Source organism: Nerophis ophidion, linkage group LG15 (assembly GCF_033978795.1).
Source record: "Nerophis ophidion isolate RoL-2023_Sa linkage group LG15, RoL_Noph_v1.0, whole genome shotgun sequence".
NCBI classification, from domain to species: Eukaryota; Metazoa; Chordata; class Actinopteri; order Syngnathiformes; family Syngnathidae; genus Nerophis; species Nerophis ophidion.
This window is the reverse complement of record NC_084625.1, coordinates 35,608,861-35,632,210: the sequence shown is the minus strand read 5'-3', so window position 1 is coordinate 35,632,210 and position 23,350 is coordinate 35,608,861. Positions and strand designations below refer to the sequence as shown.

Here is a 23,350-nt window from a genome sequence, read left to right as displayed (position 1 = left end):
TGAAAAGTAGCTCGCCTGCTGAAAAAGTTTGGGCACACCTGATGTTGGGTGTGTGTATGCAGGATAAGAAAAAAATGTACAATAGTTCCTGAAATTTTGACTCGGCAGGCTTTTCTATACTCAACTGCAATGAGTACGAGGTATTTATTAGAAATTAGGTGTATTCTGAGGGGGCCTTTTAATATGAAAATACCGCAAACAGCTGTTTCCTTGAGCCAATTAAATGCTAAGTTAGCGACAGAGGCTTGGTGTACATCTCTAAAAACAGGGTTAATTTTTTTGACAAAAAAAATTAGACTTAGATATATCGTCAACGCCCTAATGTATTTTCCCTTGACTAAAACATGACAATAACGAATCACAACAAATGCCCGTTGACGAAAACAAAAATTAAATTGACAAAATAAAAAGGAGAAGAAAATGTTGACAGACAAAATCCAATCATATTCAATTTTTTCTTTAGAGGAGTGGGACAAGTAAGGAATCTATCCAATCACAGTGGCCTGCAGAAGAAAAGCCGGGGTAAATCCCGGCGGGGATCCAATCAGAACAACAACTACTAAGACACGCGGTTTGGATTTTTTACCAGCATTGTGTGGACATTAAGGGCGGTACGTCTGGATTGGCGGACCGGGGTGGTGGTTCCTCTCTTTAAGAAGGGGAACCAGAGGGTGTGTTCCCATTATCGTAGGATCACACTCCTCAGCCTTCCCGGTAAGGTCTATTCAGGTGTACTGGAGAGGAGGCTACGCCGGATAGTCGAACCTCGGATTCAGGAGGAACAGTGTGGTTTTCGTCCTGATCGTGGAACTCTGGACCAGATCTATACTCCCGGCAGGGTCCTTGAGGGTACATGGGAGTTTGCCCAACTAGTCTACATGTGCTTTGTTGACTTGAAGAAGGCATTCCACCGTGTCCCTCAGGAAGTCCTGTGGGGAGTACTCAGAGAGTATGGGGTATCGGACTGTCTGATTGTGGCAGTTCGCTCCCTGTACGCATTGCCGGCAGTAAGTCGGACACGTTTCCAGTGAGGATTGGACTCCGCCAAGGCTGCCCTTTGTCACCGATTCTGTTCATAACTTTTGTGGACAGAATTTCTAGGTGCAGTCAAGGCGTTGAGGGTATCTGGTTTGGTGGATGCAGGATTAGGTCTCTGCTTTTTGCAGATGATGTGGTCCTGATGGTTCATCTGGGTAGGATCTTCAGATCTCACTGGATTGGTTCGCAGCAGAGTGTGAAGCGACTGGGATGAGAATTAGCACGATCTACGTTCCCATCATCACCTATGGTCATGAGCTTTGGGTCATGACCGAAAGGACGAGATCACGTGTACAAGTGGCCGAAATGAGTTTCCGTCGCCAGGTCGCGGGGCTCTCCCTTGGAGATAGGGTGAGAAGCTCTGCCATCCCGGAGGAACTCAAAGTAAAGTCGCTGCTTCTCAACAACGAGATGAGCCAGATGAGGTGGTTTGGGTATCTGGTCAGGATGCCACATGAACGCCTCCCTATGAGACCACAGGAAAGACCCAGGACACGTGGGGAAGACTATGTCTCCCGGCTGGCCTGGGAACGCCTCGGGATTCCCCGGGAAGAGCTGGATGATGTGGCTGGGGAGAGGGAAGTCTGGGCTTCCCTGCTTAGGCTGCTGCCCCCGCGACCCAACCTCGGATAAGCGGAGGAAGATGGAGGGATGTATTTTAGAGAACTATTTTGAAGAAATAAATGAAGTACATTCGAATAAAACACTTTAAATAAATGTTGTTCCTTTATGACATTTTAACAATAAAATTACATGACAAAATGTTGGGGTCTTTTTTCAAAACTAATTATTTAGCAAACAAGTGATTGCTGCAATTAATGAGTTCTCAAAATCCACAAGTGCAATTTATTTTATTTGAAATATGAATCATTAGACAGCACTAATTATTATACAATTAAAAAACTGCCTCGTTCTCAGATTTTTGTTACAACTGACAAAGCAAACAATTTGTAAATGTTTGTCAAGATTTTTGCTCAGGTTCATGTTCAGAATATGCCACTAAAAAGCCACCTGCAGATCACAAATGGCGGACTTTACAGTTAGTTCAATTGGTGGAAATTTAGCTAAAAAGTTTTATATAATTTTACATCTGGCATGACGGTTTTATATTTTAGTTGTAATAAATACATAAATCATGTTCAATATAAGCTAAAACAATTATAAACATATTCCTTATTCAAATTTATTGTGTCCATCCTCCATGGTTCAATAACTTGAACTATCTGCTCACAATGTTTAAATCCTTAGCGAAAAGTCAGAAAACTGTGTTCCTTCTGCTTTTATTGCGAACTGGTAATCATGATAACAGGCAACAAAAGACAACTTAACAAGATACTTAAAAGCCAAATTGTTATTGACAAGTCGTTTCCATTTTAAATGGGTTGTAAATGTTGTTTGTGCAACAAATGTTATCTAATTAACGTGCGTCATAACAAATGAATTAGCAGATAGGTAAGTCAAAAGAAAAGGAGTAAGGTGAAGACACTAATCAAACGGGGGGCTCGGACGTTTCCCAGAAGGCTCTGCTTGGTGTTAGGGTGGTAGGCATTGTCTGCAGCTGCCATATAAACCAAAACCACCAAAAAAACCATCTCTCTCCGAATGTAATTTACAAGATTTATCTCTGGACAAATTGGACCAGAGCACATGAAAGCCATCCATGCAGCTCACTTCTAATCTGCATATTGTGTGCACATTGAGCGTCGGGCAAACAATATTTAGCGATGTGACTTGTTTTGTATAAATTTGGAATTTGCCTTTTATTCCCTTTTCCAGACTGTGGTTGGATATTCGTGTTAGGGCACTGCAGCGTTGCCAAAGGCCTCAATGGGGTTTGGGAGATGACAGTGCATTTTAATTCAAAATATGGATCTGTTTGTGCTCATTTATATTTCCAGCTGCTTTATAGTTTGCAGCATGTCATTTAATTCCAGAAAGCCATCCATTTCCATCCATTTTCTACCGCTTATTCCCTTTCAGGGTCGCGGGGGGCGCTGGCGCCTATCTCAGCTACAATCGGGCGGAAGGCTGTGTACACCCTGGACAAGTCGCCACCTCATCGCAGGGCCAACACAGATAGACAGACAACATTCACACTCACATTCACACACTAGGGCCAATTTAGTGTTGCCAATCAACCTATCCCCAGGTGCAATCCAGAAAGCCATAAAGGTTTCAATTCAACTCCCTTATCTAGAGCAGAAAAGGGGAAAAACTCTGCCGGCTATAAGAAAAAACAATACAAACAGAAAGCAAGTCATAGATTAGAATGTTTGACTACCAACGGCTAGGAATGCTTCAACTTTTTTAGAATGTGATTAATGACAAATGGGCAAACTTGACAAAAATACAGCTGACGGTGAGCAGCTGCTTCCATATTTACGCTTTTCATGTACCCTATTTTCTGCACTATAAAGCGCACCGGATTATAAGGCGCACCTTTAATGAATGCCCTATTTTAAAACTTTGTTCATATATATGGCGCACCGCATTATAAGGGGCATAGAATAGACGCTACAGTAGAGGCTGGGGTTACGTTATGCATCCATTAGATGGAGCTGCACTAAAGGGAATGTCAACAAAACAGTCAGGGCAGTCAAACTTTATGAATAGACTACAAACCAGCGTTCTGACAACTACGTTCGCTCCCAAAATGAGTAAACATTTTTAAACATTTTGCCCGAGGTAAATGGTATTTCCTTTATCTTTCAATAACAGCAAGGTATAACAACATTTATATCATATAGTGGAGGGGAACTATTCATCGATTCAATAAACACGTACAAAACAGTCTGATACTGTTATGGTAAATCAAACGTTTGTGCAATCACAATATAGTAACACTCGAAATAGTGCAAAGCAATATCTCCTCTCTGAGCTGCCACCTTATCGTGGTAGAAGAGTTTGCGTGTCCCAATGATCCTAGGAGCTATGTTGTCCGGGGGCTTTATGCCCCCTGGTAGGGTCTCCCAAGGCAAACAGGTTCTAGGTGAGGGATCAGACAAAGAGCAGCGTGAAGACCTTTATGAAGAAGACAAAACACGGACCCAGATTTCCCTCGCCCAGACGCAGGTCACCGGAGCACCCCTCTGGAGCCAGGCCCGGAGGTGGGGCACGATGGCGAGCGCCTGTTGGCCGGGCCTGCACAGCCCGAAGAGGCAACGTGGGTCACCCCTCCAATGGGCTCACCACCCATAGCAGGGGCCATAGAGGTCGGGTGCAATGTGAGCTGGGCGGCAGCCGAATGCAGGGCACTTGGCGGTCCGATCCTCGGCTACAGAAGATAGCTTTTGGGACGTGGAACGTCACCTCACTGGGGGGTAAAGAGCATGAGCTAGTGCGCGAAGTGGAGAAGTTCCAGCTGGATATAGTCGGACTCACTGCGACGCACAGCAAGGGCTCTGGAATCACTTCTCTCAAGAGGGACTGGACCCTCTTCCACTCTGGCGTTGCCGGCAGTGAGAAGCGACGGGCTGGGGTGGCAATTCTGGTTGCCCCCCGGCTCAAAGCCTGCACGTTGGACTTCAACCCGGTCGACGAAAGGGTATCCTTCGGGTGGGGGGACGGGTCCTGACTGTTGTTTGTGCTTACGCACCAAACGGCAGTTCAGAGTACCAACCCTTTTTGGGTACACTCGAGGGAGTACTGGAAAGTGCTCCCCCGGGTGATTCCCTTGTCCTACTGGGGGACTTCAACGCTCATGTTGGCAACGACAGTGAAACCTGGAGAGGCGTGATCGGGAAGAATGGCCGCCCGGATCTGAACCCGAGTGGTGTTTTGTTATTGGACTTTTGTGCTCGTCACAGTTTGTCCATAACAAACACCATGTTTAAACATAAGGGTGTCCATATGTGCACTTTGCACCAGGACACCCTAGGACGCAGTTCCATGATCGACTTTGTAATTGTGTCATCGGATTTGCGGCCTTATGTTTTGGACACTCGGGTGAAGAGAGGGGCGGAGCTTTCTACCGATCACCACCTGGTGGTGAGTTGGCTGTGATGGTGGGGGAGGATGCCGGACAGACCTGGCAGGCCCAAACGCATTGTGAGGGTTTGCTGGGAACGTCTGGCAGAGTCTCCTGTCAGAGAAAGTTTCAATTCCCACCTCCGGAAGAACTTCGAACATGTCACGAGCGAGGTGCTGGACATTGAGTCCGAGTGGACCATATTCCGCACCTCTATTGTCAAGTCGGCTGATCGGAGCTGTGGCCGCAAGGTAGTTGGTGCCTGTCGGGGCGGCAATCCTAAAACCCCTTGGTGGACAGCTGCGGTGAGGCATGCCGTCAAGCTGAAGAAGGAGTCTTATCGGGTCCTTTTGGCTCATAGGAATCCGGAGGCAGTGGACAGGTACCGACAGGCCAAGCGGTGTGCAGCTTCAGCGGTCGCGGAGGCAAAAACTCGGACATGGGAGGTGTTCGGGGAAGCCATGGAAAACGAGTTCCGGATGGCTTCGAAGCGATTCTGGACCACCGTCCGCCGCCTCAGGAAGGGGAAGCAGTGCACTAACAACACTGTGTATGGTGCGGATGGTGTTCTGCTGACCTCAACTGCGGATGTTGTGGATAGGTGGAAGGAATACTTCGAAGACCTCCTCAATCCAACCAACACGTCTTCCTATGAGGAAGCAGTGCCTGGGTAATCTGTGGTGGACTCTCCTATTTCTGTGGCTAAGGTCGCTGAGGTAGTTAAAAAGCTCCTCGGTGGCAAGGCCCCGGGGGTGGATGAGATCCGCCCGGAGTTCCTTAAGGCTCTGGATGCTGTGGGGCTATCTTGGTTGACAAGACTCTGCAGCATCGCGTGGACATCAGGGGCGGTACCTCTGGATTGGCGGACCGGGGTGGTGGTTCCTCTCTTTAAGAAGGGGGACCGGAGGGTGTGTTCCAACTATCGTGGGATCACACTCCTCAGCCTTCCCGGTAAGGTTTATTCAGGTGTACTGGAGAGGAGGCTACGCCGGATAGTCGAACCTCGGATTCAGGAGGAACAGTGTGGTTTTCGTCCTGGTCGTGGAACTGTGGACCAGCTCTATACTCTCGGCAGGGTTCTTGAGGGTGCATGGGAGTTTGCCCAACCAGTCTACATGTGGGGAGTGCTCAGAGAGTATGGGGTATCGGACTGTTTTATTGTGGCGGTCCGCTCCCTGTACGATCAGTGAACAGAGCTTGGTCCGCATTGCCAGCAGTAAGTCGAACACATTTCCAGTGAGGGTTGGACTCCGCCAAGGCTGTCCTTTGTCACCGATTGTGTTCATAACTTTTATGTACAGAATTTCTAGGCGCAGTCATGGCGTTGAGGGGTTCCGGTTTGGTGACCACAGGATTAGGTGTCTGCTTTTTGCAGATGATGTGGTCCTGATGGCTTCATCTGACCGGGATCTTCAGTTCTCACTGGATCGGTTTGCAGCCGAGTGTGAAGCGACCGGAATGAGAACCAGCACCTCCAAGTCCGAGTCCATGGTTCTCGCCTCGAAAAGGGTGGAATGCCATCTCCGGGTTGGGGAGGAGACCCTGCCCCAAGTGGAGGAGTTCAAGTACCTAGGAGTCTTGTTCACGAGTGAGGGAAGAGTGGATCGTGAGATCGACAGTCGGATCGGTGCGGCGTTTTCAGTAATGCGGACGTTGTACCGATCCGTTGTGGTGAAGAAGCAGCTGAACCGGTAGGCAAAGCTCTCAATTTACCGGTCGATCTACGTTCCCATCCTCACCTATGGTCAGGAGCTTTGGGTCATGACCGAAAGGATAAGATCACGGGTACAAGCGGCCGAAATGAGTTTCCTCCGCCGTGTGGCGGGGCTCTCCCTTAGAGATAGGGTGAGAAGCTATGCCATCCGGGAGGAACCTCAAAGTAAAGCCGCTGCTCCTTCACATCGAGAGGAGCCAGATGAGGTGGTTCGGGCATCTGGTCAGGATGCCACCCGAACGCCTCCCTAGGGAGGTGTTTGGGGCACGTCCAACCGGTAGGAGGCCACGGGGAAGACCCAGGACACGTTGGGAAGACTATGTCTCCCGGCTGGCCTGGGAATACCTTGGGATCCCCCGAGAAGAGCTAGACGAAGTGGCTGGGGAGAGGGAAGTCTGGGTTTCCCTGCTTAGGCTGTTGTCCCCGCGACCCGACCTCGGATAAGCGGAAAAAGATGGATGGATGAATGGAATAACAATATATCAAAAACTCAACGTTGCTCAAACGTTAATGTCACACAACACAACACAACACAACACACAAAATAAACATGTAAAGCTCACTTTATTAAGTAATTTCTCATCCACGAATCCATCGAATTCTTCTTATTCAGTCTCCGAATTAAACATGTCACAACAGGTCTCGCAACTACGGTAAGCAGCCGCTGACTTTATTTAACCCGTAGAAGAAAAAGCGCGCAGTGCATGCTCAAATATATGAATACGCGAGGCGTGCCGTTTCATTTCCATTTGTGTTTATGTAAAGACCCCAAAATTGGTTCCTATTGAGAGATATAATTTCAGGAAGGCAGGAATTGTCACTGAACTGCTAGACAACAGCAGCGACACTGACTCCATTATGACGTCATATATCCCAGCATGCACCGCGCGATTCTTCTTCTACGGGGGAAAATGAAGTCGGCGGCTGCTTACCGTAGTTGCGATACATCTTGTGGCATGTTTAATTGGGACACTGAAGAAGAAGAATTAGAGGGATTCGTGGATGAGGAATAACTTAATAAAGTGAGCTCTACATGTTTATTTTTTGTGTTGTGTTGTGTGACATTAACGTTTGAGCAACGTCGAGTTACTGATATATTGTTATTGCTCTGCACTATTTCGAGACGTCGTTAATGGAGTCAGTGTCGCTGCTGTTGTCTAGCAGTTCAGTGACAATTTCTGCTTTCCTGAAATTATGTCTCTCAATAGGAGCCATTTTGGGGTCTTTACATAAACACACAAATGGTAATGAAAATGGTACACCTGGCGCGGTCATATATCCCAGCATGCACCGCGCGCTTCTTTTCCTACGGGGGAAAATGAAGTCGGCGGCTGCTTACCCTAGTTGTGAGACCTGTTGTGGCTCAATATTGGTCCAAATATAAGGCACACTGTCAGCTTTTGAGAAAATCTTAGGTTTTTAGGTGCGCCTTACAGTGCGGAAAATACGGTACTTTGAGTTCTACCTCCCACTGCAAAACAAAACAAAAAAAAGTCCTGTCGAGTCATCGCATTCCCATGCAAATCAATACATAAAAAGCGTGTCATAAAAGGTATGTGCTGTTTATGTATATTTCAAACACAAACCAGGATTTTTCTTCAAATAACCTGGTGACTAAAGACTGCAGATGTCTTCTGTAAACATTTTGGAGCTGGGCTAAAAGTAGCTTGTACTTTTTGTCTTTAGTCAGTTTTTTAAACACGCAAATATATGTTATTTATTATTGTCAAGGCTTTCGACGCGCATTAAGAAAATAAGAATTATGCAGAAACAGGACACTTATTTTTGTCCCGTCTTTACCGCAAACCCATCTTTCTCAACCAACGCATCAAGTCCCGGTCCACCGTCTTATTCTTCTTATTAAAAAGAGCCTGTTTAAGTCACCGTCAACAAATATGGACCACTGCTTTTGAGAGCCCAAGGGATCTTCCTTACTGTATTACCTATTATGACTCTGAACTAGCAGGCAAATTACACTAAATCCCAGCTCAGAACTATACACAATACTCCCGTCACAACAAATAGGGATGGGTACCTTTCACATTTGAATTGATACCATACCTGAGAATACATACAGGCACTTAACAGTGCCAATTTTCGGTACTTCTGTGTCTACAAATGTGTTAATAGATGATGATTGTTTGAAAAAAAAAAATACATCGACATTTTTATTTCACATTTAACAGAGTTGCTCAGTCATCTTGTTTTCTTGCACTTCAGTATTTCATTTGCAAGTACTGTACTTGTCATGCAGTTGCAATTCCAAGATGTCAGATCGCAGTAGTCTGTCAACTACAGTGTTTTGCCATAGCCAGAAAGTAATATTTGCCATTAAGTTGAATGTACCAGTCTTTTCTTTTGTTGAGCCCTAAAAAGTGTTTGAACTGTAAGTATTGTACTTACTGCACACTTGCTTTTTTGATTGTACTGTGCATCTTAGTTGAAGTTTTGATTTCCAAATTGCAGGTATTGAGATCGCTATGTAAGATTACAAATGCTAGTAATCAGTCGTATATTTACGGCAAATCCAATGTAATTTAGCATCGAGCTAGCGCATTTTAAAAAGATGAGCCTTACTGTACTTTTTAATTGCCTTTTTCTTGCTTTGTTGGAATGGAAAAGTGTTACGTTACCTAGAGGCAGTCAGGCTCTAGTACCGAATTTGGAACCCATCCCAAGCTACAATAACATTGGAAAACAGAAGAATCCAAATAAAAGTATGCACAAATAGAGGAAAACAATCTTAAACTACCATAGGTTAAAACATTTTAGTGTTATTCTGCAGAAGTAGCAAGTAAAGGGGAATGAAAAGGTTGGTCTCAGTTTCGATTTCTGTTATATTGACCAGCGCTTATGTTGACATTGGTCAGTCAGTCCAAGGCCCGCTGATAAGTGAGTTCCACTGTAGTATGTAGAGCACTAGAAGGAGGTAGCACTTGGCGTGCAGTCTTTGGGCTCTTTATCTTATTTTGAGGTCTTTTAAGATGTTCTGTCTTTAGCGAATTGTTGATCATATGTTCATATATATGTCGCCTGCATCAACTTGAGGTATGCGTCTGCGTGTGGGATTATGCGCGTGTATTTGTGCATATGGGCACTTGTGCGCTAATCCTGAGTGAAACGCTACGTATTTGTGCACAGGAAGGCAGAGTGGGGGGTGGGGGTACTACCCGGAGTGCCTCAGTGTGCGGGCCTGTAAGCCTGACTGAATGGATCTGAATTCACAGGCTCCCCACGAGGACGCACGGCTGATTAAGCTGACAGTCAGATGCCCATTGACCAGTCACAGAGATTAAACGCAGGGCCATCTCATCAACTAAAACCACCTTCGGATAGAGGGAGCGATGGAGATGCGGGGAAACGGGAGGCGAAGGAAATGGAAAGAGACATGGGGAGACGTGCCGATACTCACTGTTACTCGTTGCTTCGGTAAAAGAGGCCTTTTGTTCATTCCAGCCTTTGTTGTCCATCTGTGGTGAAGCAGAGGGAGGAGGAGGTAAGTAAGAGAGATGTATTCTTGAACAGACAGATTTTTCACGCATGTCAGACAAGTTCCTTCCTACTGTTTGGACCACAAAGAGACAAGCGCTCACATGAGAGAACGCTTAAGGAGCCTAGTGTCTGTCTCGGCCAGCTTTTTTATCAGGGGAGTTGTCAATGTTTAGTACCCTCAAAAGGCTCCTATTCAGTGTGATGCTGCTGTGAAGGTATGCATGTTTGCCTACACAAACACACACAGTCACAAACACACGTGTGTGCAGCACTGAGCTCAGCCATTCTGGATCTGTGTGACAGCTGAGTGGGGAAGAGAGGTACATAAAAGGGACAGTTTGTTATTCAACAGCAGCCTGACAATAAATTATCATTCGGGCCATTAAAACGAATCCATGTCATTTACCTGGTTTAACTCTGAAAGTAAAATTACATTTCTCTTCTTTTCCAACTTTGAATCTGATAATACAAATATTAAAAGAATAAAAATATGCAATTGGCCATTTCAAGCAACTTTATTTTATAACGATGGCTCGGTTGGTAGAGCGGCCAAGCCAGTAACGTAAAGGGTTCCAGGATCGATCCCTGCTTCCGCCATCCTAGTCACTGCCATTGTGTCCTTGGGCAGGATTCTTTGCCCACCTGCTCCCAGTGCCACTCACACAGGTTTAATTGAAACTTAGATCATGGGTTTCACTATGTTAAGTGCTTTGAGTCACTGGAGAATAGTGCTCTATAAATACTGTATATTTCATTTCACATTTTTGTGCAAGATTTTTAAGTCAAAGACTCATTTTAGTTACAGGACTGAAAATAAGTGAGTTTTTAAGCCTATAATTAGCAAATACAATATATACCTTTTGTTATGGGTAAGACTTCAGCTGCTTCTCCCTCTTTTGCGCGTCCTCACGAGTGTGCCGCGGACCACGCCCACAGGTGCTCCGCTTCCTCTCTGTCGCGAGCGCGCATCAGCGCGGCTGAAAACGCTCCGCAATCAACCCACCTGTCCGTGATGAGCGATCGGCCTTCATAATCCAGCACAACCTGACACCTGACGCCAGAGCGTGGCTTCACGTATGCTGTACAGTAAGCCCACACGTTTTCAGCATTCCTGCATGCATTTGCTCTCTCTCTCTCTCTGTGCTCCCTCCCTGTTGTGCTCATCGTCTCTTGTGTTGTGTCATTCTCCAGCTCCCCGTCGTCATTTCCCGTTGTCGAGTTGTGTGTCTGGTCAACCTAAAAACCCCCGTGGATCTTCCCTTGCCTCCCTGGTCATCGACATCACGCCTGCCTACCGACTACGACGCCGCGCTCCTCCCCTTGATCCTCCGCCTGTCCTCCGACGCTCGAGCCTGCCTTACCCAAATTGGAAACCTCTGCCTGGATCAACACACACCATTAACACCCTCTGATCTCCACGCTCAGATAAGTCTCACACTTAGTACATTTCATCTCTTTGGGTTAATTACACACCACACACACATTTCTTGTTGCCAATAAATACACTGACAGCTCACGACGTCATCATTTTCCTGCCGTCTTCTTCTCCCGCTGTCCCGTCACAGTACGTTCTGGCCATGTCAGAACCAGACGGCAAGGACGCGGCACGTACCCCGCTCCCCTCCCGAGACTCCCCTGTCCTAAGCCATGCACACGGCACTCCAGCAGCACCAAGAGCGCTTTTGTGTTCTGGAAAATAAACTGGATGCTGCTTTTGCTAACATGTTGGCTCGACATGACTTGATCTCCCCGAGTTCTGCCGCTCCCCCGGAACTCGTACAAGCCGCCCCCGCCGCGGCAGCCCCCGTCATCCTGTGAGCCGAAGATCGCTAGCCCTAAGGCTTTCGAAGGGGATTTTGAGTTATGTCATGGTTTCCTGGTCCAATGTGACATGGTATTTCGTCATCAGCCCTCCCGCTACACTTCTGACGGGGCCAAGATCGCCTTTATTTTTTCTTTGTTGACTGGAAGGGTACTCCAGTGGGCCACAGCAGCTGTGGATCGCAACCTTGGTCTCAGCATGAACTATGCTGCTTTTCGCGCTGAGTTTAGGGCAGTTTTTGACCATCCCTCCGATGGAGGAGACGCCGCCTCACGTCTTCACTCCCTTCAGCAAGGCTCTCGTTCTGTGGCAGACTACACACTAGAGTTCGCACCCTGGCCGCAGACAGCGGGTGGGACAACAAGGCCTTGTTGAGCGCCTACCGTCAGGGCCTCTCCGACGAAATCATGGACAGATTATTGCGGGACCGACCTGCCTCCTACCATGACCTCATTCAGCTGGCACTACTTATGGACCAAAGACTCAAAGAACGAGCAGCGGAGCGAAGACTTGCGGTCCGTGAGAGGATCAGACGGCCAGTGTGGGAGACCCGAACCGCTTCTTACTCCCCTACCGCGGCCAGAGGTCGGGATGAAGGCGCCCACTTGGTGGATCAGTCTGAGTTTCTCCCCGCACCAACCAGCGGGGTAGAACCCATGCAGTTGGCAGGACACGACTGGCCACGGAGGAACAGGAAAGGAGGTTTCGTCAGCGCCTCTGCCTCTACTGTGGTTGTGCGGGTCACATGACCCAGACCTGCCCCACACGACCAAAAGACCAGGCTCACAAGTAAGGGGAGTACTTGTGAGCCACACCACCTTTGCCCAGAGCCGCAAGTGACCCTGGCATCCTTTTCACCGCAACCTTGTCCTGGAAGTCAAAGAAACTGAAGGTGGGAGCATATTTGGACTTTGGAGCAGATGAGAGTTGCATGGACCGTGATTTCGCCTGTCAAGCCGGGATTGAGCTTCTGCATCTGGACAAGTCTTTACCAGCTCAGGCCTTGACGGGCATCCCCTGGGACCCATCACCCACCGTACAGCACTGCTCACGCTAACCCTGTCCGGCAACCACACGGAGCAAATTAGCTTGTTGATCCTCAACACCCCTGTCGCTCCCCTTGTCCTCGGCCGTTCATGGCTTTGCCAGCACGACCCCCAGATTTCCTGGATCTCAGGGAGGATCCTAGCCTGGAGCACAGCATGCCATGCTAACTGCCTCTTAGCAGCAGCCCCAATCTCTGAGAACCTCAGGCTCAAGTCTTCCCCATCTGACCTATCTGGGGTTCCCGTTATCTACCATGACCTTGCTGCATTATTTGGTAAGTCACAGGCACTATCACTACTCCCACACAGACCATATGACTGTTCCATTGATCTCATACCCAACGCTGTACTCCACGCTAGCCGCCTGCATGACCTATCCACAGCCGAAAAAGGCCATGTCTGACTACATCTTGGAATCACTCACTTATGGTATCATCACCCCCTCCAAATCACCGGTAGATGCTGGATTCTTCTTTGTCAGCAAGAAGGATGGGTCACTGTGTCCCTGCATTGACTACCGCAAACTCAACCTTATCACGGTTAAGAACCGGTATCCTCTACCACTCATGAGCTCCTCTTTCGAACTCCTTGCCCCTGCTACCATATTCACCAAGCTGGATCTCTGCAAGGCATACCATCTAGTCCGGATTAGGAAGGGGGAAGAATGGAAGACTGCCTTCAACTCACACCTAGGCCACTTTGAGTACCGGGTCATGCCCTTCGGCCTGACCAATGCCCCAGCTGTCTTCCAGGCTCTAGTTAACGGTATGCTCGAGAAGTTTGTCCTTGTATATCTTGATGATATTTGGATTTTCTCCCACAACCTGCAGGACCATCAACAGCACGTCCGCCTTGTCCTGCAGCGGCTCCTCGAAAATCGTCTTTTCATCAAGGCAGAGAAATGCGAGTTCCATTCCTCATCGGTAAATTTTTTGGGTCACATCATCGAGAGGGGTAAAATTCGAGTTACCCCAAAAAGGTAAAGGCAGTGATGGATTGGCCCCAACCCACCACTCGTACTGATCTTAGGCGATTCCTAGGCTTTGCGGGGTTCTACCGTCGCTTCATATTGGACTTCAGCAAGGTAGCCGCGCCCCTTCCCTTACTAACTTCCACCAATACTGCTTTCATCTGGAACAAAGAGGCAGACAGTGCATCCTTGAGCCTAAAGAGAAGCTTCAGTTCCGCTCCCGTTCTGGTACACCCTGACCCTGACAAACCATTCACAGTGGAAGTAGACGCATCTGATTCCGGGATTGGGGCAGTGTTGTCCCAAAGGTCTAACAGTAATAATGCGTTACACCCTTGTGCATTTATTTCCAGACGCCTAACACCAGCCGAGAGGAACTATGATGCAGGAAACCAAGAACTGTTGGCCGTCCACAAAGCTTTGGTGGAATGGAGACACTGGCTGGAGGGGGCCAAACATCCGTTCCTGGTCCTGACTGACCACCGCAACCTCATTCACATCCGTTCCGCAAGGAGACTTAACGACAGGCAAGCACGCTGGTCACAGTTTTTTGGTTGGTTCAATTACACTCTCACATACAGACCGGGGTCACGCAACGGCAAGGCTGACGCCCTTTCACGGATTTTCTCTGAGGAACCTACCAGTGCACCTATCGCGGAGACCATCCTTCCCCCGAACCGCATCTTTGGGATGGTAACTTGGGAAATCGAAGGCCTGGTGAGGACGGCCCTTCAGTCCGACCCTGGTCCCAGAAACGAACCCCCTAATAGACTTTTCGTCCCACAACCCTTAAGGAGCAAGATACTCGACTGGGCACATTCTAGTCTGTTTATGTGTCATCCCGGTATTCACAGATCACTTGCTTTCATTCTACGCCGCATGAGGGTTGTGCTGCTTCTCCCTCTTTTGCACGTCCTCACGAGTGCGCCGCGGACCACGCCCACAGGCGCTCTCTTTCTGCTGCGAGCACGCATCAGCGCGGCTGCAAACGCTGCGCAATCAACCCACCTGTCCGTGATGAGCGATTGGCCTTGATAATCCAGCACAACCTGAGACCTGACGCCAGAACGTGGCTTCACGTATGCTGTACAGTAAGCCTACACGTCTCCAGCATTCCTGCATGCATTTGCTCTCTCTCTCTTTCCGTGCTCCCTCCCTGTTGTGCTCATCGTCTCTTGTGTTGTGTCATTCTCCAGCTCCCCGTCGTCATTTCCCGTTGTCAAGTTGTGTGTCTCGTCAACCTAAAAACCCCTGTGGATCTTCCCTTGCCTCCCTGGTCATCGACATCACGCCTGCCTACCGACTACGACGCCGCGCTCCTCCATTTGATCCTCCGCCTGTCCTCCGACGCTCGAGCCTGCCTTACCCAAATTTGAAACCTCTGCCTGGATCAACACGCACCATCAACACCCTCTGATCTCCACACTCAGATAAGTCTCACACTTAGTACATTTAATCTCTTTTGGTTAATTACACACCACACACACATTTATTGTTGTCATTAAATACACTGACAGCTCACAACGTCATCATTTTCCTGCCGTCTTCTTCTCCCGCTGTCCCGTCACACCTTTTCCAGGATTTGTGTTTGTGAGCAACATAATTCAAAAAGTTATGGGCAGAGTTTCATGAAACCCAGGATAAGGAAGTAGGGCTGATCTGGATAATTTCTACCACAGAACAATAAGTTTACAGTAGGCCTTTTTACACCGCAGGAACTTTCCCATATACCCAGGTAAATTAAATAATCCCCTGCGTTTCACCCAAAAACTAAAAGGGTAGCTTTAGTTTCACAGGAACTATTTGTAGCTAATACCAGCAAGGTGGTATTTTCAAAAAGTTCCTGGAACTTTCAAACGCCGGGCTTTACTGTCGAACACAGTGGGGCGGTATAGCTCGGTTGGTAGAGTGGCTGTGCCAGCCACTTGAGGGTTAGAGGTTCGATCCCCGCTTCCGCCATCCTAGTCACTGTCCTTGAGCAAGACACTTTACCCACCTGCTCCCAGTGCCACCCACACTGGTTTAAATGTAACTTAAGATATTGGGTTTCACTATATAAAAGCGCTTTGAGTCACTAGAGAAAAGCTCTATATAAATATAATTCACTTCACTTCACTTCACTTCACTTCACTTCACTTCACTTCACTTCACACAGATTGGTTGAAAACTGTTGGAGCGTTCCTAAAGACGACCGCTATTACCGTATGTGAGACGGCTTAATTATTTCTTATTGTTTGAATGCCAAAAGGCGTTCATCGGCTTTATCTCGTTCAAACGTCAAAATGTTCAGCGCATTAAAGACGTGTGATCTTTCAACAAACCTTTCCAAAAATTACCAGACTCATTGTAATTCATAATTTTCCAGTATTTTCCCCCTTTTTTTTTAATTGTGTTTCTTCTCCCACGTATTTCAACCAATTTCAACTGTTTCACCATTAAAATGTTCGTCTTAGTCAGGACAAAAAAGCAATCCGTCTATTAAAGCCTAAAAATTCACAGCTTTTACAGTATTCATGACTTTCCAAAGTATTCACTTATCTCGCTTACATTTGCTTTTTTTTTCCTCCCTGGAAATACCCTTGAATGCAAGTAAATGTTCAACACTATCAGAAAATACATTTGTTGTGGTTAAAAAACATTTATTTGTCCAAATTAGCAAAAACTGCAATACTTTCACAGAAATGCATTCTGGGTAATGATGTAATTTTGACCTGTTGCATTATGAGTACACAGTGGCAGCGTTCTTTATATTTCAGTGAATAATCACTTGTATTGCTTACATGTATTAAATAAATACAATTTAATGGCCTCTCAAAACTTTTTGATGTGTATTATGCTTGTGTAACATACTTAATGAGAAGCTTCACATAGCCAAACAAGTCAATTTAAATTGACTTGTAATGGCAAACAGTATGAAAAAGGGCTGGGCGATTATATGATTGTTGATCGCAATTAATTTGAGTGTGATCACGATGATCAGCTGGTAGAATATTTTGTCGATCATACATGAAGGATATGTCTGTTAGAAGTTACCGCAGTAGTAAACAGTAGTAAATCAACAATGCTTGGTATTATCCTGCTCAGAACAATCCGCCTTTATGGACCATGATCCTGTGTGTGTCTGTAAATTTGTGTGTGTTTGGGTACGTTTGCGTGTGTATGTGTGCGACCTCCCGTTACACTGTCGCATAAGTGAGGCTCATTAACAACATAATGAATGATCAATCAGCGTAGTGCCTTTTCCACTTAGACAGCTGGACGTGCAGACCAGAAGAACAAAATAAAGCAATATGACTAACACTCGCACAGAAGTTGAAACATTTAAAAGGAGCAGCAGCTTTAGTGAGTCTTTACTTTCACAATCTGCTGCAGCGCACTAGTAATCCAGCCCTGAATGCGGACTTGCAGGCACTCAGAATCAGAGTTGTGGACTCGAGTCACATGACTTGGACTCGAGTCAGACTCGAGTTATGAATTTGATGACTTTAGACTCGACTTGACAAAATGTAAAGAGACTTGCAACTTGACTTGGACATTAACATCAATGACTTCTGACTTCACTTGGACTTGAGCCTTTTGACCTGACAAGACTTGCCACTTTCCCCAAAACCCAAAGATTAAAAAGTTATTCAGGCGCGCTCCCTATCTTTCATTGTGTACGTGTGTGTGTCTGTCAGTGTATGTGCTGCCTGTCAGTACAATATCCAATCAAATTACATCCACGTTGTTTTCATCCCACAGCATTTATCCAATCAAATTGCAGGACAAACAATGAAGGAGAGCTCTCAACGCGCCGGTGAGGAAAAATTAATCCAAAATAGCTTCGTTCGCGTATTAAACCAAACTACAAGTTGGTCAACAAAAAACAAATTAAAGTATGCAAAACATGCGGTTCGAAGATTACAGACTGAGACGCAACAACTTCCAACTTCGTTCGACATTTGAAGATGCACAAAGAACGGTAAGTTTTGAATGTAAGCTAACGTTTATTGGCTAAGTAACATAACTTTTATTTGCTGTGGAGTTAAATCAGTGAGGCTGTAAAATCACTGCTAACGTTTTAACCATAGACATCTTATAAGTAGATGCAGCATTGACCGCTACTGCCTACTGGCGCTGACGAGACGTGGGGCCGCCATCTTGGAGTGGCGATCTGCTCCACTCAGTGCAATACATTTGACAGGAGCAATGAACTGTCAACGCTTTTAACTCATCTTACCTCATTGATTTTCACGTATTTATTTGTCACATTTTATTGTCTTATACTTTGCCTAAAATGAGAATGCTTCACAATCAGTGGCGGCTGGTGATTTTTGTTTTAGGTGGGGCTGAAAGTTTGTAAACCAAAACCCTGTAGGGGCGTCATAATCCTCCAGAAGATTTTCTTTGTGATTTTCACATACAATATTGAATATCTTTGCTTCTTCTCAACTCTGTGGTAATATTATTCTCACAAAATACAACCAATAGTACGTTAATGTTAAATCTTACTTGTGAAAAGTAATTCCTCGATTTCTATTTTCAACAGTCCGCTCATTTGAGCAGGAAAACGCTGAACACCAGCCCTGCATTTTTGTTTAATACCGGTCAACTGTTAGTTTAGGCTGCTCGCCGGCTCCTCATCACCACTTCAAGATGGAGACCAAATTTTTCGCGTCACAGCAGCCAATGCTGCGTCTACTTATAAGATGTCTATGTTTATACCGTCATTGCAAACATGGCAATCTGTTGCGTTCACTGCAGTTCGCTACCTTAGTCATACTTTTTGTCAAGTGATTTTTTTTAAGCAGGGTTGCTTGAGGTACTTACACATTACATACTTGATCAACAGCCATAAACGTCACACTGAGGGTGGCTATATAAACAACTTTATCACTGTTACAAATATGCGCCACACTGTGAACTCAAACCAAACAAGAATGACAAACACATTTTGGGAGAACATCCGCACCGTAACACAACATAAACACAACACAACAAATACCCAGAACCCGATGCAGCACTAACTCTTCCGGGACGCTACAATATACAACCCCCAAACCTCGCCCACCCTAGGCTGTTTGGCCATGCGGATAAAACCGATCCGAATAAGGTGGCTTCAAATCCCGGAAACGACCAGAAGAAAAAAAATGTTTAATGGCAATTTTACATCTTTGAGGCAATTAGTTTAATTCAAACTATTACGACATACCTATATAATTTTTATATTATAGTACGTTTCAGTACAGATTAAAATCATTTCACAGCTAAACTGTTTCTATTATTCATTCTACATTCTATTAGGATTTCAGTTGAGCTTTAGCTTTTCAATTTTCAAACAATTCCTACTGTTTATTCTAACTTTTTCTAAATTGTATCTGCAGTCTTACAGCTTTTAAATTCAGCTGCAGCAATGATTGAGGCATTCCTACTGGAACTGCATAAACTCTAGTTAACTTAAGTTATTCCGCACCATTTTTAATCTATTTATTCTATTTATATTTTTTCCGGAGGAAGTAAAATCATTCAATAGATAGAACATCAATCCACAACAGAACTTATGGAGCTTCGGTTTGTTCATCCATTTAACAAGCTGCACACGCTTGAAATAGAAGCAGCAAGGGCAAAAAAAGGAATTTATTGATAGTGCAGTGTGAAAGCTGATGTGTTTACTTTGCAATTAGGTAATCGCAGTCTCAAAGAAATACAACCTGCGGGGGAACTTCCTGACAAAACATCTACATTTTGAAATTGTGGCCCTCTTCATTATGTTGTTGAATAGCCCTGCTGAATACTGTATGTCTATTTTTGGACAGGCATGTACTGAAAATTATATTTTGTTGTACAATAACAATAAAGTTCTAATTGATGATTTAAAAAAAAAAAAAGCCAATACCTCAGTGGGACTTTGAGGGACGATAGACGCTTTGTATCCGAGCTGCAGCAACATTGCTTCAGCAGCATTTCGTTTGGCCACTTTCTTGTTCGGCCCTGTTCCTGTGGCAACCTCGTTGCTGACCTTTACCTGCATAAAAAACATGCAAAATTGGGTTAAAACATTCCCAATTAACCAAAAAGCAAATTAAGTTTTACGCTAGCGCAAAAAAAAACGCGCTTTCCTCAGCCTTTCTGTTTCATTCACTTATTGCCAAGAAAACTCAAATTTTTCTCTCTGAGCTGAGCCAGAGATGTAATTTACATTTTAAGATCCAATTGAAATGTTTGTTTTTCTAGTGATCCCGAAACATTAAATCTCCCGACTCGTAACGTAAGCAGATATTTCCTAGAGAATATCAGACGTCGCTATGTTATGCAAACAGACAATTACGCTATACAAATAACATTTAGGCAGCCTGAGCCTGTGAAAAGCCAGGCTTCGCCGCATTTACTCAATGTGCTGTGACATGCACGTTAAGTGCTTGTCTGAATGCATCAAACAAACCATAATGAGGAAAAGCCCAATAAACCACCCGTTAAATAAACTCAATCATTCTTAAATAATAAATAGCGTCAGTCCATTAAAAGGGTTTGTAGAGCTGAAACATTTTTCTCTAGCTAGTTGATGTTAGTAAACAGAGACTCATTTTATTATCAGTTCTTACAGCAAAGAAAAATAAAGGAAATTTAAGAAGAGTGAGCGGACTTCACAAAAGGGATGCACATACATTCAAGAGGGCCTGATGTGCGTATCAAAGGGACATGGAGAATAGGTTTGAGGCTGAATTACTGCCTGATGCTGGGAGAAGCTCTGTTATACTTATGAAAGAAGAGGATAATGGAAAATGATGATGTGGTTGGTAGACTTAAAGAAAGGCTGACACAGAAACAATAAGAAAATGAGGTTGAAATTATTATAATATATACGCCTCATTTGTCAGGAACAAACAGGAAATATATGCTTTGCTATGCTGGGTTTAACGCACGGGTATCATACAACTTTTAGAATAAAAAACACTAAAAGGTGGAGTCTTAAGATACAAAAAAAAGGTTTGTATGTTTTCTATTTTAATAATTAGGGGTGTTCTGATCTAATATTGAGATTGAATATATGTCTGAAATCAGCAAAAAACAAGTATCGGATTATTTTAGCTTGCATTCAAAATCTATGATAGAAGTGCTCCAATAGAAAAAGTCCTGCAGCACATTTCCTTGTGCAAAGCTGGACAGACAATTAACAGCTGAATGTCCTTCAGTAAGCACATACAGTTGGTATTTTCTTGTATTTTGGTGAATTCATTTACAAAAAGTAAACATGGAAGCCAATGTGCTAAGAGCTAGAAGCTACACAACAGCTATGCACACAATAGACATATGCAGTAAATAGGGGTGTGCCAAAAAATATTTGGTCTCTCCGATCCAATTTTTTGGCCTCAGATCAGATCCAATTTTGAGCCCTGATCCAACACTTTGACAATTGATTAAAGAACTGAAAACATTTCATAGTAAGTAACTAAAGTAAAAATAACACATTTTTATTAAACTCATCCTATTAAAGTTTGAATTTGTTCAGATGATTTATCTAAATTGTGGTACAGAATGATACATACAACTTCAACAAAATAAAAACAACAAGTGCACAATAACAAAACAATAACAATTAAGGCTGCGAGCAGTGTTGAACAGGCCCTCGCCCCGTTTACGTCGCGGGGTTTACTCAATTCGGCCGCCACGCACGATGCTTGCGATCAAATCACACCGACGCCCCGAGCCCCGACCAGCCATCAAAATTTTCCGGAAGATCAGAGCATGTGTAAGGAGGTTCTGAAAACCATTGTTTTTGACTACAAGGGGCCGGTAAAGGCACCATAGTGGTTATGCAGTTGATTTTACCTAACTTCCGACCCACTCAAAAAAATTCAGAAGGATTGGATGGAGCATGTGGAAGGAAGTAAAAGACAGTTGTAATTTTTCACTACAAAAGGGCGAAAAAAGCCACTGCAGTATTAGTGCTGGTAGGTGCCAACCAACACCCTGACCCACCATTAAAAATGCGGGAAGATTGGAGCATGTGGAAGGAAGTTATGACAGTTATAATTTTTCATCATTACGGGCCGATACACACGCCGTAATAATTATGCAGTTTCTTCCCACCCAACACGCCAACCCACCCAAAAATGAGGGGCCTATGAAGGAAATTAGTTTCTTCCGCCGGGTGGCGGGGCTCTCCCTTAGAGATAGGGTGAGAAGCTCTGTCATCCGGGAGGAGCTCAAAGTAAAGCCGTTGCTCCTCCACATCGAGAGGAGCCAGATGAGGTGGTTCGGGCATCTGGTCAGGATGCCACCCGAACGCCTCCCTAGGGAGGTGTTTCGGGCACGTCCGACCTGTAGGAGGCCACGGGGAAGACCCAGGACACGTTGGGAAGACAATCTCTCCCGGCTGGCCTGGGAACGCCTTGGGATCCCCCGGGAAAAGCTGGACGAAGTGGCTGGGGTGAGGGAAGTCTGGGCTTCCCTGCTTAGGCTGCTGCCCCCGCGACCCGACCTCGGAATGAGCGGAAGAAGATCGATGGATGGATGGGGGCGCTGGTACCTATTTCAGCTACAATCGGCCGGAAGGCCTTTGTAATAATATGAAAAATAAAAATATCATCTAATTACTTCAGTATATTTTATTAACCGATACTATACTAGGTATAAAATACTACACGGTCTCTCGCGACTGTGTTGGATCCATTGTGGATTGAACTTTCACAGTATCATGTTAGACCCGCTCGACATCCATTGCTTTCCTCCTCTCTAAGGTTCTCATAGTCATCATTGTCACCGACGTCCCACTGGGTCATTATTGTCACCAATGTCCCACTGGGTGTGAGTTTTCCTACCGAGGATGTCGTGGTGGTTTGTGCAGCCCTTTGAGACACTAGTGATTTAGGGCTATATAAGTAAACATTGATTGATTGATTGATTGATAGGTATCAATGTAACGACATTTGGAACGATCACCCCTCCTTTACATTGAAGCTTTCAATCAATCAATCAATCAATCAATGTTTACTTACATAGCCCTAAATCACTAGTGTCTCAAAGGGCTGCACAAACCACAACACAAACCGGTTAGCGGTTAGCTTCTTGTGTTTTCCTTCTCGGTGTATGTGTGCAACATGCTTATGCATTCCTATTACTCTAGTCCTTCAGCGATAACAATACAAGGAAGAAACATGTTTTTTTTCCGCTAAGATGGTGAGAATTGGTATTGCCTTCACACTGTAAAGAAAACCCATTTGATATCATCTTCAATACTAATTATAAAAACAACTAAAAACTAGGAAATAACATAAATTTTGTGGTTTTAATTTTATGTTTTGCTTTTGTTTTATACGCA

At 45.2% G+C, this 23,350-nt stretch overlaps 1 protein-coding gene across 4 annotated transcripts in view; it reads right to left on the bottom strand.

The window, feature by feature from the left end:
- The window catches only part of stau2 (staufen double-stranded RNA binding protein 2), a 315,345-nt gene that overhangs the window by 97,839 nt on the left and 194,156 nt on the right, over positions 1-23,350 (bottom strand). For all 4 annotated transcript variants that reach the window (XR_009809837.1, XM_061922079.1, XM_061922081.1 and 1 more), the window contains exons 10-11: positions 19,925-20,053; positions 10,132-10,189 (exon numbers count right to left, since the gene is read on the bottom strand). Coding sequence is in view for 3 of the 4 variants with exons in the window: in XM_061922079.1 (XP_061778063.1) it covers positions 10,132-10,189; positions 19,925-20,053 (187 nt within the window). In the remaining variant the exon portion in view is untranslated. The remainder of the gene's footprint in view (positions 1-10,131; positions 10,190-19,924; positions 20,054-23,350) is intronic.